Source organism: Molossus molossus, unplaced genomic scaffold (assembly GCF_014108415.1).
Source record: "Molossus molossus isolate mMolMol1 unplaced genomic scaffold, mMolMol1.p scaffold_m16_p_8, whole genome shotgun sequence".
Lineage (NCBI taxonomy): Eukaryota > Metazoa > Chordata > Mammalia > Chiroptera > Molossidae > Molossus > Molossus molossus.
Genome location: NW_023425402.1, coordinates 77,697,808 through 77,710,168, shown reverse-complemented (window position 1 = coordinate 77,710,168; position 12,361 = coordinate 77,697,808). Strand labels below are relative to the sequence as shown.

Below are 12,361 nucleotides of genomic sequence, written 5' to 3'. Positions count from 1 at the left end.
GTATGTGTGAATATGCATGTTTTTTCAGCCAGTGCACAATAATTGGAAATTAACCCCTTATCTGTATGTAGCCAGTTTTATGTTCAAAATTAGTTGTCGAAACACTCTCTATGTATGAGTTCTCTTTCTCTTGGTCAAATATTTTTGAGGGAAAATGTTCTTAAAGCACATCAGACAAGGATTCAATGGGGTCTTGAATAAAGGATACATTGTGAAGATGGCAATTTAAAAAGAATCCACTCTCAGAATTTAATATCTAAATTTGGGAAACATATCCTTTTACAAGACCCAGGAATTAAACAACACAAAAGAGTTCAAGTGTTCAGTTTACTAGATTATCAGCCATTCTGTGTCTCCAAAATGCAAGGCCAGTGATAGTCACTAGAACATATTTTCTATACAATGAAATCACTAGACAAGAAATACATTTATCGTAAGTTTCCTATAATCATCTAGTTCCTTGTGCCCATTAAAAGTACATTTTAATATGACAGAGTTTCAAAGAAAAACAATTAAACAGACACTATGAGAGCTGAAATATGGCTTCATAGGAAACAGGGCTACGTTTAATTAGCTTTGATAATTCATGTGTATTTCCTTTTATTTTTGTTATAGTTCACATCACTGGCATGAACTTATGAGCCAAAACTTTTCCAATTTTAGTTATTACCAAAATTTACAAACTTGACAGAAAGATTACATAGTATTTACAAATAACTTGGCACTTACAGAATAAATTATTGACTTTTTAATTCAGACCAAGGCCCCCATGGTTCAGGCAAATGGGAAAGCCTAATGCCTTATAATATATTATGCTACATTAACAGAATAAATAAGTTTCCAGCTGGTAATTCCTCCACAGTGCTGTCCCTGCTGCTGAAGACAAGTACCTTTCATTTCTAATCCCTGGGGAGTGTAGAGAAGGTATCAGTCCAGAGAAAGCAAAGGTTGCATATTTTCTTCTTCATTTTTATCCATGCGTTTTAGTATTGTGGGATCCACTACTGATTGGGATCTGGAAAGAATAAAGCCAATGTTAGTGAGCTATTACCAAACAATCACATTCTCTTCTCTGTCTTTTCTCCATTATTACTGCTGTCACTAGTGCGGATTATCTTCCTTTACATCGAGGACTTTATGACCCAAGAATGCTGCAAATTCAGAGAGAGAGACACACACTTTCCATGGGATTTTGCATCAGAGGAAACAATCCCCTATGGCCTCTAACTGGAATGAATACACAACAACAAACAATTCTAAATACACAATAATAGGTTTAAATTCTCACTCACTTTTTTTCTTTTTATTGATTTTAAAGAGAGAGGAAGGGCGAGGGAGAGATAGAAACATCAATGAGAGAGAACATTGACTGGCTGCCTCCTGCATGATCCCCACTGGGGATTGGGTCCACAACCTGGGTATGTGCCCTGACTGGAAATTGAACCGGTAACCTCTTGGTGCATGGGTCAACACTCAAATTCTCTTTTTAACAATGGCATAACAGTCTTTTCTTTCAGATTGAATATTTCTAGTATAGGACAGATGTATTCCAAATAGGAAATTATTACCATAAAATTTTTGTTATAAGACATGAAATAACAATGATAGGAGCCTTGCCCTGGCTAGTTTGGCTCAGCGGTTAGATTGTCGGCATGCAGACCAGCGAGTCCCGGGTTCTGTTCCTGCTAAGGGCATGTAACGCGGTTGCAGTTTGTCCCTGGCCCTGGTTAGGACTGTGTGGGTGGCATCCACGCCATGTGTCCCTTTCACGTCGATGTCTCTCTCTCTCTCTCTCTTCTTCTTTTCCCTCCCACTCATTGTTTCTTATTTTTAATGATCACAGTAGGAAAAAGTAAAAATTTGAATGTGAGTTTTCTTCAACTTCCCACTAGAACAGTCAAATAAAATAAATCTTTCTCTTAAAATTTTGTGACATGTTTTAAGACTTTTAAAAAGTTAAAACCCCAGGGGCTGGGTGAAAAAGACGAAGGTATTGAGAAGTACAAATTGGCAGTTACAATATAGTCACAGGAATATAACGTACAGCATTGAAAATAAAGTCAATAATATTGTAATAACTATATATATACCTGTGGTGTCAGGTGGGTTCAAGACTTACCAGAGAGATCACTCTGTAAGTTATATAAATCTCTAACCACTATGCATGCACCTGAAACTAATATAATATTGAATATCAAGTGTGATTTAAAAATTAAAACAAAAAAAAAATTTAAGTTAAAGCCCTTCTTGTTTAGGCAGCAGCTTTTTATGATTAGGAAAACAAATAATTTGAAAAGGCTTACACATGCCTCTGATAGCAGGTGGGAATTACATATTAGGAAACAACATAAAACAGGAAAGGAGGAAAGTTAATGAGACGTGCTACTGTTGTGGCAGGAAGCTGCCTTCTTAATAGCTATAGCATTAAGGAAGCAGCTGCCCTTTTAAAATTCTCCTTGGTAATGAATTTTTCCCCTACTGCTGCATTCTAGCCAATTGGCTACTGCCGTGCCTCTTAGCAGACCTCATTAACTTTCAAACAGAAAGACTATAAGCTAAACTACAACTGCACATGTTAATGAAAAAAAGGCAATGGAACTAATTATCAAAGCAAAAATAATTACAGTATTAACTGATAAATTCAGACCTTCATTTAAATAAACTTAAATTTTTTTCTAAAGAACGAATGAAAGGGAGGTGGGAATACTAAAACAGGGATGTTTTATTTCATAATTCATTTTCACTCTTTCATCTCTACGATAGGTCCTAGATGCCTGTATCAGAAAGGAGACTGACTAAAGTTGAATGTGTGTGTCTGTGCGTGTGTGTCTACAGGCAGGAGAGAGGGGGGGCAGGGGACCAGGAGAAAGGGAAGGAGAGAGAAGAGCAATAATAATTTATTTTAGAAAAAGTACACAAATAAAACACATTTTAACACAGTAGACAGTTGCACAGAATACTTAGTAATTAGGCCTTTAAAACTTTTTCTCAGACTTAACTGAAAAAATTGGTTTCCCAAGAAGAATCCAGATTAAAACATATAAAGGTTCATTTACTGACCTACACGAAAGTATTAACTTGGCACTGGAACCCACTGGACTACAAATTCCATGAGCAGGGATCTGATCAGTTAATCTTTCCTACTGCAATGTGTTTCATTTGTTACACAGTAGGATCTCAGTGTTTTAACTTCTAGCCAATAGTTTCCATACTGAAAGAAGTTTGGTACGAAACATTCAAAATCAATAACAATTTATCCTGTGGAAAAATTCTAACAGAAAATGTATTTTAAAATTCTCATAAAGTTAAATCTATTATATAAATATTGAAGTATGTCCTAATAACATTCAGTGAGCACACACCGAAACTCTTCAGACAGTGCAAAGTACACAACTTAAGCACCTGCCATAATGTTTGGTTAAAACACACAACACATCTCACACACAATGTTTTAAACCCATATGTTCTTTGACTATTTTTTTAAATATTAGAGGATATGGTGATTTTAAAAAAATATTTTAAATTATAGTGGGCTATACAACCTGGGATTAAGTTCCTAGTTTCCTTTTATCATGCACTATAGATATAAGAATTGTTGGCTCCCTATGTACAACAAATCCTTGATATAACAAGCCAAGCAGAAACAATTTCTGATTGAGATGATTAAGAATTTTTTTGGGTCATTCTGCTATGGCTCAGTGGTTGAGCATCAACCCATGCACCAAGAGGTTGCCGGTTTGATTACTGGTCAGGACACATGCCCAGGTTGTGGGCCACATCCCCAGTGGGGGGAATGCAGGAGATGGCCCATCGATTTTCTTGTTCATCAATTTTTCTATTTTTCTCTCCCTCTCACTTCCTCTCTCTCTAAAAACAATAAAGAAAAAAATTAAAAAATAAAAAAAGAATTTTTTGGTATTTAATTGCCCCAGTGTACTGTTATTTTAGTCCAACAGCAATTGTTGTTGCTGTTGTTCTCTTATACAAAACAAGGGGTTATTTGTGCAGGATCATAAGTTAATGAATTGGTTTGTTTCAGCTGCAATAGAGAGTGTCCTTCATTAATTCATAGCACATCTCAGCAGTCTCCACAGAGCCTCTAATGGATTTGAAAAAAACAACATTTTTATTAAAACGAATCATTTAAATTTAATTATCCAGGTATCACTTATTCATTTATTATGCATCTGCAATATTGTGCTATACCTTCGTGTTTAATAGGCTAGATTTTGGACATAGGGGCTTCCAATTCCAGTTCTGCTATTCAGTATCTCTGTGATTGTGGGAGAGCTGTTTAAACTTCCTAAAGTGTTGTTCTCTTATATATAAAATGGGGGACATAGTACCTACATCATGCAGATGTATTAAGAATCAAATGCAATAATTCATGCATAAACCCCAGTACAAGTTATGGCAGATAGCAAATGATAGCAGTTAAGGAAATGACTTATGGAATACTACTGCCTGTGTTCCAATATTAGCATCACTACTTTGTGGCTAATGCGACGTGGGGAAATTACTTACCTTCTCTGTATTAGGTCTCCTCATTAACTACCTTATTAGTTACTTAGAGAAGCAAAGGGATGCATATATATATATATAAAAAATTAGATAGGTTTTGGCCTGTAGTAATACTAGATGTTCAATAGTATTCAATAAAACTGAAAGTTATATTAGCATAACAGTATTAGTATTGTTGCTCACTGAACTACTATGTGTCAGGCACTATCGTAGGTCCTAGAGATATAAGGTAAAATACACTTTCCAAGTTTAAGGCACCCACAGTCTAGTGAACTTTGTATCTTTTCATATGACGATGCTATCCCTCCACAATTTTTCACAGGAGACAAAGTCTTCTTCCTGTATATCGAGCTAGTCCTCTTCGGGGAAGGAAGGGGACTTCTTTCCCTGTCAATCTAAGTATGGACTAAAACTGAGGAAGAGAATTGAGGACAAGAGGGCAGGGTGGAGCCCAGGAACAGTTTCCTCTCATTCTTGATGGCGAAACTGCCACTTTCTGACACAGACAAGATGAGAGTCAAGTTAAACAACTCTCTTAATCTCATTCTTTCAGAAGTTTTCAAATAGAACAATAAAAGCTTCATGTGATACAAAGCCTGCACCAAACAAAGGATGTCTGAAATAATAATCAGCCCATGTCAGAAGCAAGAAACTCAGGGCTGGGGAGGTCAATGTGCTGTGCGCCAAGTCTGCAAGGGACAAAATGAACTAATTAATTAGAGGGGAAATAATACCAAAAAACAGGATCCATAAAAAATTCAAAATGTGGATAGACTGAGCCAAATCTAACAAGATGGTATTAATCGATTAAAGTAATGTGTTTGGAGGAAAAAGCTAAACATAGAAATAGAGAACTATGAGAATATGAATTCAAAAGTAGAGAGACTTCCTAGTGTTAGGCAGCGCAGCATGAATCAGCATATGCTTTGGCTGCCTGAATGGCACCAACAATGCAACAACAGCGGAAGGAAGCCGGTGAGGTCTACACTGCAAAGCCAGAATTCGGGAACCTCAGTGCAAGTAGTAATAGCGTCAGATGTTACCTATTCAGTTCTCAGCATGGCACTTAAAAGGGGACAATGACAGGCAGCAGAAGGTTCCTTCATTTTTCAACTAGTACCCAGTGAGCACCCTCAGTGTGTCAGGCTCTACTCCAGGTCCCGGGGACTCAGGGACAGGATAGACAAAGCCACTAACGGCTCCATGAACATTACATGGGGGTGAGTATAAAATTACATTAAATAAGTCATTTCACAAACTGGTAAGTGCTATGAAAAAAATTAAGTGATTGATAAGGAGTGACTACAATGAAGAAGAAGTAGAACTGATTAAGGCCTGGTGATTGAGAAAGACCAAAAGACCCTCTTCAGCAGATGACCTTTAACTGGGCCAGCCATTGAGCAATGTCAGAAAAGAGCATTCCAGCCATAGGTGACAAGTATAAAGACCCTTAGGTAGGAACAAGATGTTGAGGATGAGGAGGATAAAAAGGGATACTGTGTCTGAAAGGTGAGAGAGAGAGAGAGAAAGGTAAATAAGCTTAGAAAAAAGATGTAGGCAGGATCAGATCATGTAGTACAATGTAAGCCATGATGTGGAATTGATTTCTCTCGTAAATCAGCTGTCCTTGAAAAACTTAAAGCAGAGAAGTGAAATAATCTGATAATAGATGGAGGACAGAGTAGGCAAAGGCATCAGGTAGGATGTTTTGGGGGTAGTGCAGGTGAGCAGAGTGCAAGGGATGGGGGAGCAGCAATGGCAGTAGAGGATGTGGAGAGAGGTGTGCTCAGAGGAGGGGATCACGTTAGTTAACATGTCACAGGAGTGGCTTAAGGAAATGAGCACTATTAGTTGAACAAGGAAAAGACCAGGTAACACCTATAGCTATCTCTAAATCTTTATGTAGCTCAATTCTAGAGTGAGGGCTTTCTGAGTTATGCTTTCACAGATGGGTAGACAAAGTTCATGTCAAAAACATGAAAGACGCCCTGGCCGGTTTGGCTCAGAGGTTAGAGCGTCGGCCTGCGGTTCTGAGAGACCCGGGTTCGGTTCCCGCTAAGGGCACGTACCTCGGTTGCAGTTTGTCCCCAGCCCTGGTCGGTTGTGCGGGGTGGCAGCCACTCCATGTGTTCCTCTCTCTCCCTCCCACTCTACCTGAACAAAAAATGGAAAAATGTCCTCGGGTGAGGAAAAAAAAAAACATGAAAGACTTTATACCTCATGGATTGGAACCCCATTTCACTATATATGTGACTTTGGAGATACAATGACTATTTAACAGGGTTGCTGTGAAGATCAACCAAACTATTGTTATCAAAAAAAGACACCTAGTAATGGCCTAATTTATGAAAAGTATCTAGTAAATGGTAAATTGCAACAACTAATATTAAGATTATTATTGTTATAAGAAACCTATTCTGAGGCAATAGCTTTCAATATTTTTATTTTAGAACACTGTTTTGAGAATTTGATGAAATATATACCTTTTCTCCAGAGAAATGCACTATATATATTCACACTCCTCCATGCAAAGCTTTGAAAACAACTTTTAGTACTTAATAGACCCCTTCAAGAGCCCATCCATGAACCCCTTTAGTTAGAAAAGCAAATAACTCAATTTAAAAAGTCCTATTTTTGAGAGAAGGGGGTTGAGAAGCCTAAACTTTGTTTAAACACAAGCTTGATGATAAGTGGAGAAATTAAAGCAGGAGATGTCATTGGCCTTTCCATTCTCTCCAAGGATTGGTGGAACAGCCTGGGGAGAGAAAGACATAACACACACGCCTACAGTAGCAGCAGCAGCAGCAGAAAACAAACAAACAAAAAAAAACAGGTCAGCTCAAAGAACTGGGATGTCACTGCATGAGTCAACAATGACAAAAGAACCATAAGGCTTTTATCAGAGAAGGATGCAGGGCTGTGTTTGGGATGTTCTTGGATCCTACCTGAGCTAGATGAGGAGAGACTTGCAGGAGCTGTGCTTCCTTTGTTTCTATGATGGAAAATAAACCAATAATAAATATTTGTTACATTATTCATGTGAACCTTGGGCTGGTGGGCCTAGGAAAACCTGGCAGAATGCAAACTCAGAGGCAGTTATGCATTTGTGCATGTCTGGCAACTCCCCAACCCCCCATCACTGGATGATGCGCCTATTACAGAGCATGTGTTCAATAAATATGCCTTGATGGAAAGAAAACAGGCATAAAAATACTGTGAGAGTCAAAGCAGGGAGTCAGACTGACTCAACTGTGAATTTTCTGAAGATTAAAGCTGTAGGGAAATAGAATGTTTAGCCCCAGGAATAGCTAGACCTTTAAACAGAAACTTGGCAGACATACTGAAAAGGGAAGATAAGCTTTGAATATTAGTGTTGAAGAGTGTGGTGTGTGTGTGTGTGTGTGTGTGTGTGTGTGTACATGTGTGAGTGTTTGTGATGGATCCCTTTCTTCACCTGCACTCTTACGCAGAAGTCTAATAACTTGCTTAGACAGAAGGAGAGCCATCCTCGTTCCAGTGGAGGTGGGCACTGTCCTCACCCTGCTTTCCTGAGAAACTCCACCAGAACCCTGAAGTACAGTTTGAAAAATCAATGGATTTAGTGACTTCTAAGGGCCCTGCTAGATTGTCTGTGAATGTAGAATAATACTGAGTTGAGGTTATCTCAAACGACTATCTCTGATTCAAAATTCCTAGACATCCAATCATGGGGGCATAAAATGCTTTAAAATCTCAATAAATATCTTCTTCAAAAATATAAAAGCAACTATCTCCTTTAAAAAATATAGACGTGGGGTACCTCTGCCCTGACCCCAGCCAACTTCTCAGCTACCTCCAACATACCTCTTCATGGACTTGGGAGAGAGTTCCTTTTCCACGTCTTTCACGGGCATGCTGTAGGAGTCCACGTTGTATTCACTGTCATCGTCATACTCGTGGTCCAGCAATGTTCTTGCCCACGTCCCCATGTCATAAGGAGGCAGCATTCCTCCAAACTCAGAGGGCAGGATCTCAGGATGAATTAGTTGGTGTAGACTATTCAGGTTGTTACCATGCAAAAATATCTATAAATACAAGAAGAGAGGTGGGGGGAAACACACAGAGGAGAGTCAATGTTATCCAAATGCTGTGAGGAGGGAGCAACAATAGAAAGAGCAAAATCAAGAGTTTTCCATGTCCATGAAAATCCTTAAGCCCCTCATCTACTCTGTGAACCGACAGGCTGGTACTATCATCCTAGTATTTCATATAAAAATTCTGAGGCTCAGGGATTTTGAATAGCTTCTAGAAGGTCCACTGCTTATTGGGTTAAAGAGCTGAAAGCAGAATTTGATTTTCTGCTTCACAGTCATGAACATAAGAAGAATCTAATGTGCATGTATATCTGTGCATCATTCTGATGTTAGTTGTGCAAAGCTGATGATGTGCATAATGAATGCTACTAAAACAGATTCTTTTCATAAGGGACTCATCAACTACAAAGCTCATCCAAGTTATTAAGCCCAAAAGCTGTCACTAGTATGGCTTTCTCTTTATCATCCATAAAAATAAAAATACTGTAACCACTAAATTACCATTTTGTAATGCAAAGTATGTGATGTAAACAAAAGTAGATTAACATCATCATAATAAAAGGTTGAGTGAAGGTTCATGTCCCAAAGGACCTATGTTCTATAATGTTTCCAGCATCTTCTCTACTAGAGATTTCCATGTTTATTATTCAAATAGAAAATGAAATAATGGATTAAAAGTGTAAAGCTATATGCATATAGTAATTATGGGTATTACTGTCTACACAGAGCCTTTTTGTTAAACTAAAAAATGTTTCATGCTACATACTCAAGATCCATTTCTCCATAAATTGCTGCTTCTTTTCTTTCATCTCAATATCAGAACTGCAAATCAGTCTTCTCTAATAAAGCATTGTTGTCAGCTCATAAAAAGTTATATAATGTTTATTTAAGGATTATAGATTATAAATGACAGAGATAATTTCATATTTCAGGTTTGAGATGAACAGGCTAACACATTCATCTTTGTTTTCCATATTTTTAGAATCTACTGAAGTAAATATATAGGAAACAAAGAAAGACTAGTCTAAAACATCAAATAAAATGAAAGGGATGGGAGTCAGCAGTCAACAAGTAATTTTAACAAATTATGGAAGAATAAAAGCAGATGAGAGCAAGTCACTGGCCAAAATAGGCAGAAAAAAATCGCTGCCTGGAATACATGATGTGGGACTTACAGAGGTGGAAGATGCCATCTGTACCAAAGTACATCAAATTAATTGCAAATTTTATACCTTCCCACTCCTATTTGCAGAACACAAGAGCCAAGGAAAACACACACACACACACACACACACACACACACACACTGCAAGGTTCTTCTCATAAGAAACAAAAATAATTTTTCCTGGAAAAATTAAGCTCCAACACCTGAAACCCTTACTTTATTAGATAAATAACCTTCAGTTTATCAGATGCATTACTTCATGTAAGAAACCTCTTTCAAGTCATGTAAGATGTATGGTAATAAATCCTTAGGAAAATAAATGTAATCCAGTACACTACTTCCTCTCTCTTCACTAACCCTGTTACCTCCTCTCTCAACATCACTTTCAGCTTTGGCCTTGTTTCCTCTTTCACTGAAAAAAAATAGGACAACCAGATGATTCCCTGCTACCAGCATCTGTGTTCATATGCTTTGTCTTCGTTCCTAGTACAATGAAGGATAAACTTTACAAAGGCCAACCTCTCCACCTGTGCCCTACAATTCATTCTCTTTCTTCTCCTCAGTTGTATTTCCTAAGCATTTCTCTCTCCCTCTCCCTCTCCCTCCCCCCCCCCATCAAATTTCCTCACTCTGCTGCATCTTTCCCATCGGAGAACACACATGCCAACTCTACTCTTCCCTTCCCTTATATCATACACAAAACCTCTCTTGGCCCTGTTTCAATCTCCAGTTATTATCCTATTTCTCTCTTCCTCTCTGTTGCAAAACTCATCAAAGAGTTGGTCTATATTCATTGTCCAAATACTCTTGTCTCATTTTTCCTGAACCCACTGAAAAGAGGTGGGTGTTGCTTCCCACCACATTATGCAAATTGCTCTTGTCAAGATTCTTCTTGTTGCTGAATTCATTGTCCAATTCTCAGTCCCTATTTTTCTTGAACTCTCGAAGCACTGGATAGAATAGATGATAATAAATATAATAGATGACTCTCCTCATGAAAACATTTTCTCCCAGATTCTCTTGGTTTTCTCCCACCTTGATCAATGTTTTTTGTGTTTTTTTCCCCACTCTCTTTTGCTGAGTATTCCTCATGACCCCAACATCTTAATGTCAAAGAGCTCCAGGCTTCTGTTCTTGAATTTATTCTCTTCTCTAACTTTACTCACTCCTTAGTGATTTTATTCACTCTCATGGTTTTTTTGTTTGTTTTGTTTTCTTTTATTTGTTTTTGCATTTATCTTCAGATAGAGTGGGAGGGAGAAAGGGAGGGAGAGAGAGAGAAACATTGAGAGAAACATCAACCTGAGAGAGACACATCAACTAGTTGCCACCCACATGACCCCAACTGGAGTGGGGACACCAAGGTACATGACCTTAGCGGGAGCCAAACCCGAGACTCTGTGGTCCGAAGGCTGACGCTTTAACCGCTGAGTCAAACCGGCCAGGGCCACTCTCATGGTTTTAAATAGTGTCCACACACTAAAAATTCGTATATTAAATCCAGACCTCCAACTTTTGTTTTATTTTCCTAAGCTGCACCATTCAAGAAAATATGCTAGGAACCGAAAAATGGCAGCGGAGTGAACGGAGCTACACAGACCGTCTCCCAGAACCAAACTGGAATTACAACTATAACACAGACAAATCGTCGGGAAAAACCAACAGAAAAGCAGCTTGCGAGGACCATACAACGAGGGACACCGACTCGATCCCGGTAGGCTTGCGAAGGCGCGAGACGGGGCGGGGAGCGCTCAGTCGGCAGCTCGGCAGCGGCCTCAGCTGGGAGCGGCGCACTCGGGTCACACTCCCCGGAGGCTCCACAGCGCAGAGCCGGGACAGAGGCTGAAACAGCCACAGCCACTCACCTTGGGCTCCGGCAGAGGGAGGGCGGACTGGACTGGAACTGAGTCGGGACACTCGGGGTTTGGAGGGCGCTCAGAGCTTTGGCTGAGTGCAGCCACTCAGGACGGTGGCCCTATTGCCCCTTCCCAGGGCTCTGAGGAGAGGCAGCAGCCCCTCCCTCGGAGATCCTACCCCACCCTGTGGGCCATTGAAGTGTTAATTGAGGCTCACTAACAACCAGCATCTGCCCCACCCTCGTGAAAGCCCCTTGGCTGAGCACCAGAGGGAGTTTTTCAATCAACTGACAACCCAAAACTCATCAATTAACCTAGACTGCTAGCCTCCAGGCAAAAAGCTAGAGGATAACAGTACGTTTCCTGGGCTGGCAACTTTAACCAGGAAAGTAACACTTGACAGTGGTGTTCAACGTGGGTCCTCCCTCGCTCATCTAAATACAAGAGAGGGAGCCACAAACAGCAGAACACCAACACCCACAGGGAGAACTTGACAGGCTCCAAAGCCCACAGTGATAGCCAAAATGGTGAAACACAGAAACAGAAGCCAAATGAAAGAGCAAGACACCTCCACCGAAGATGAGATCAATGCGGAGCAATTAGGCATGTTAACAGAGCTAGAATTCAGAGCCATGATCTTGAGGAAGCTGAACAGCATGAGTAAGGACATAGAGACACTGAAAATAAGCCAATTGGAAATTAAAAACCAACAAGAAGAGATAAAAAACGACATATCAGAAATGAAA

General features: G+C 39.4%; 1 protein-coding gene across 1 annotated transcript in view; it reads right to left on the bottom strand.

Annotated features, from left to right (window-relative positions):
• Nucleotides 1-255: 255 nt before the first annotated feature.
• Nucleotides 256-12,361, bottom strand: part of CLVS2 (clavesin 2) — a 71,980-nt gene continuing 59,874 nt past the window's right edge. The window contains exons 5-6 of the mRNA XM_036248858.1: nt 8,365-8,585; nt 256-1,015 (exon numbers count right to left, since the gene is read on the bottom strand). Coding sequence (XP_036104751.1) covers nt 928-1,015; nt 8,365-8,585 — 309 coding nt within the window. The 3' untranslated portion in view covers nt 256-927. The remainder of the gene's footprint in view (nt 1,016-8,364; nt 8,586-12,361) is intronic.